The 1,173-nt window shown below is 52.0% G+C and overlaps 2 protein-coding genes across 3 annotated transcripts in view; one reads left to right on the top strand and one right to left on the bottom strand.

Annotated features, from left to right (window-relative positions):
• Positions 1-1,173, bottom strand: part of LOC113209536 (uncharacterized) — a 37,105-nt gene that overhangs the window by 7,300 nt on the left and 28,632 nt on the right. The gene's annotated exons all lie outside the window — the stretch shown is intronic.
• The window catches only part of LOC113209478 (endoplasmic reticulum-Golgi intermediate compartment protein 3), a 9,556-nt gene continuing 9,175 nt past the window's right edge, over positions 793-1,173 (top strand). Inside the window, exon 1 of the mRNA XM_052273663.1 lies at positions 793-1,029. Coding sequence (XP_052129623.1) covers positions 933-1,029 — 97 coding nt within the window. The 5' untranslated portion in view covers positions 793-932. The remainder of the gene's footprint in view (positions 1,030-1,173) is intronic.

Genomic DNA, 1,173 nt, shown 5'->3' with positions numbered 1-1,173 from the left:
CCCCGCTCCACACCCCCGGCTCCGCGCCCAGCCGAATACGCCCGTACCAGGCTGCCCAGAGCACCGACGGAGCCCCTTTCGCCACGGCACCTGCCCGAGCCCCCGTGCGGTACGACCCCCACCCCCCAACAGGTAAGGTTCACCCCCTACCGCGGACCCCATCCTCGCGGAGGAGGGAGTTCTTCGCGTGTGGGGCGTACGTACGTACGTGCATGCAAACCTGTCGGCAGAATTGGGACGTTCCCACCCGGGCGATAACGTGCACTGGCAAGCCCCTGATGGGCACGGTCAGGTTTCTTATGGGCTGGGACACTCTTGGCACGCCGCTGCAGGGCGATCATTTGGCATTGGATACTCTTAGACGCGGATGGGTCGTTTGATGTAGCGTGTTTTCATACGCGTGGGACACTTGGGAGGAAAATGAAAATTGGAAAATTGGCTGATGAGCTAGAGCCGAATTTAGTTTTGGCAGACGGCGCCGGTAGGTAGGCAACGCGCTGAACTTGAAATCGCCCTCGCTCGTCTGTATGTTTGGTGGCCTACCTACCGGCGCCATCTCTCAGAATTACAATAGGCAGAAGCTTAAGCTATTTTCCTGAAGGGTACTTCCCTCCATGCCCCCCCCCCCCCTCCCCGGCCCCAATTCCCCCTTTTCCTTGCACGCCCCCGAAGTGTGCCCAATCGGTCAAAAATCGCCTTGTGGTGCGGCGTGCGAGCGAGGGTGTGAACTAAGCATGTTCCGATATTCTGTTTATTCATCTTTTACTACATCGGCGAAATATTACCAGAAACAAACATTTATCTTCTCCTAAAACTTACCGTGTAAACTTATCGAACCCAACTAATATTTGCTTGCATAGGTTGGCTAGCGTGTCTCAACTGACAGAAGTAGTGTTAATGTAAACAGTAGCCAGAGCACAGTGAAAAAAGACATGAATTTGCTCAAAAATCTTGATACCCTCCGTCGGTTTGACTCATTTTCAAAAACTATAGAAGACTTTCGAGTCAAGACATCTGGCGGTGGCCTAGGTACAACATGACTTGTCTTTTATGCACTGTTTTCCATGGGCAACCCCGGTTATTTTGAGGTTATCTCAATTGACAACACGACAAACATCTCTGCATATCTGTCGACTTCATAAATCATTGGCTCCTTCCTAAATCTTTTCTAGT

The sequence above is a fragment of the Frankliniella occidentalis genome, unplaced genomic scaffold, assembly GCF_000697945.3.
Source record: "Frankliniella occidentalis isolate FOCC.00 unplaced genomic scaffold, Focc_3.1 Scaffold7, whole genome shotgun sequence".
Lineage (NCBI taxonomy): Eukaryota > Metazoa > Arthropoda > Insecta > Thysanoptera > Thripidae > Frankliniella > Frankliniella occidentalis.
The sequence above is the reverse complement of the archived record's forward strand: the minus strand, read 5'-3'. Positions and strand labels throughout refer to the sequence as shown.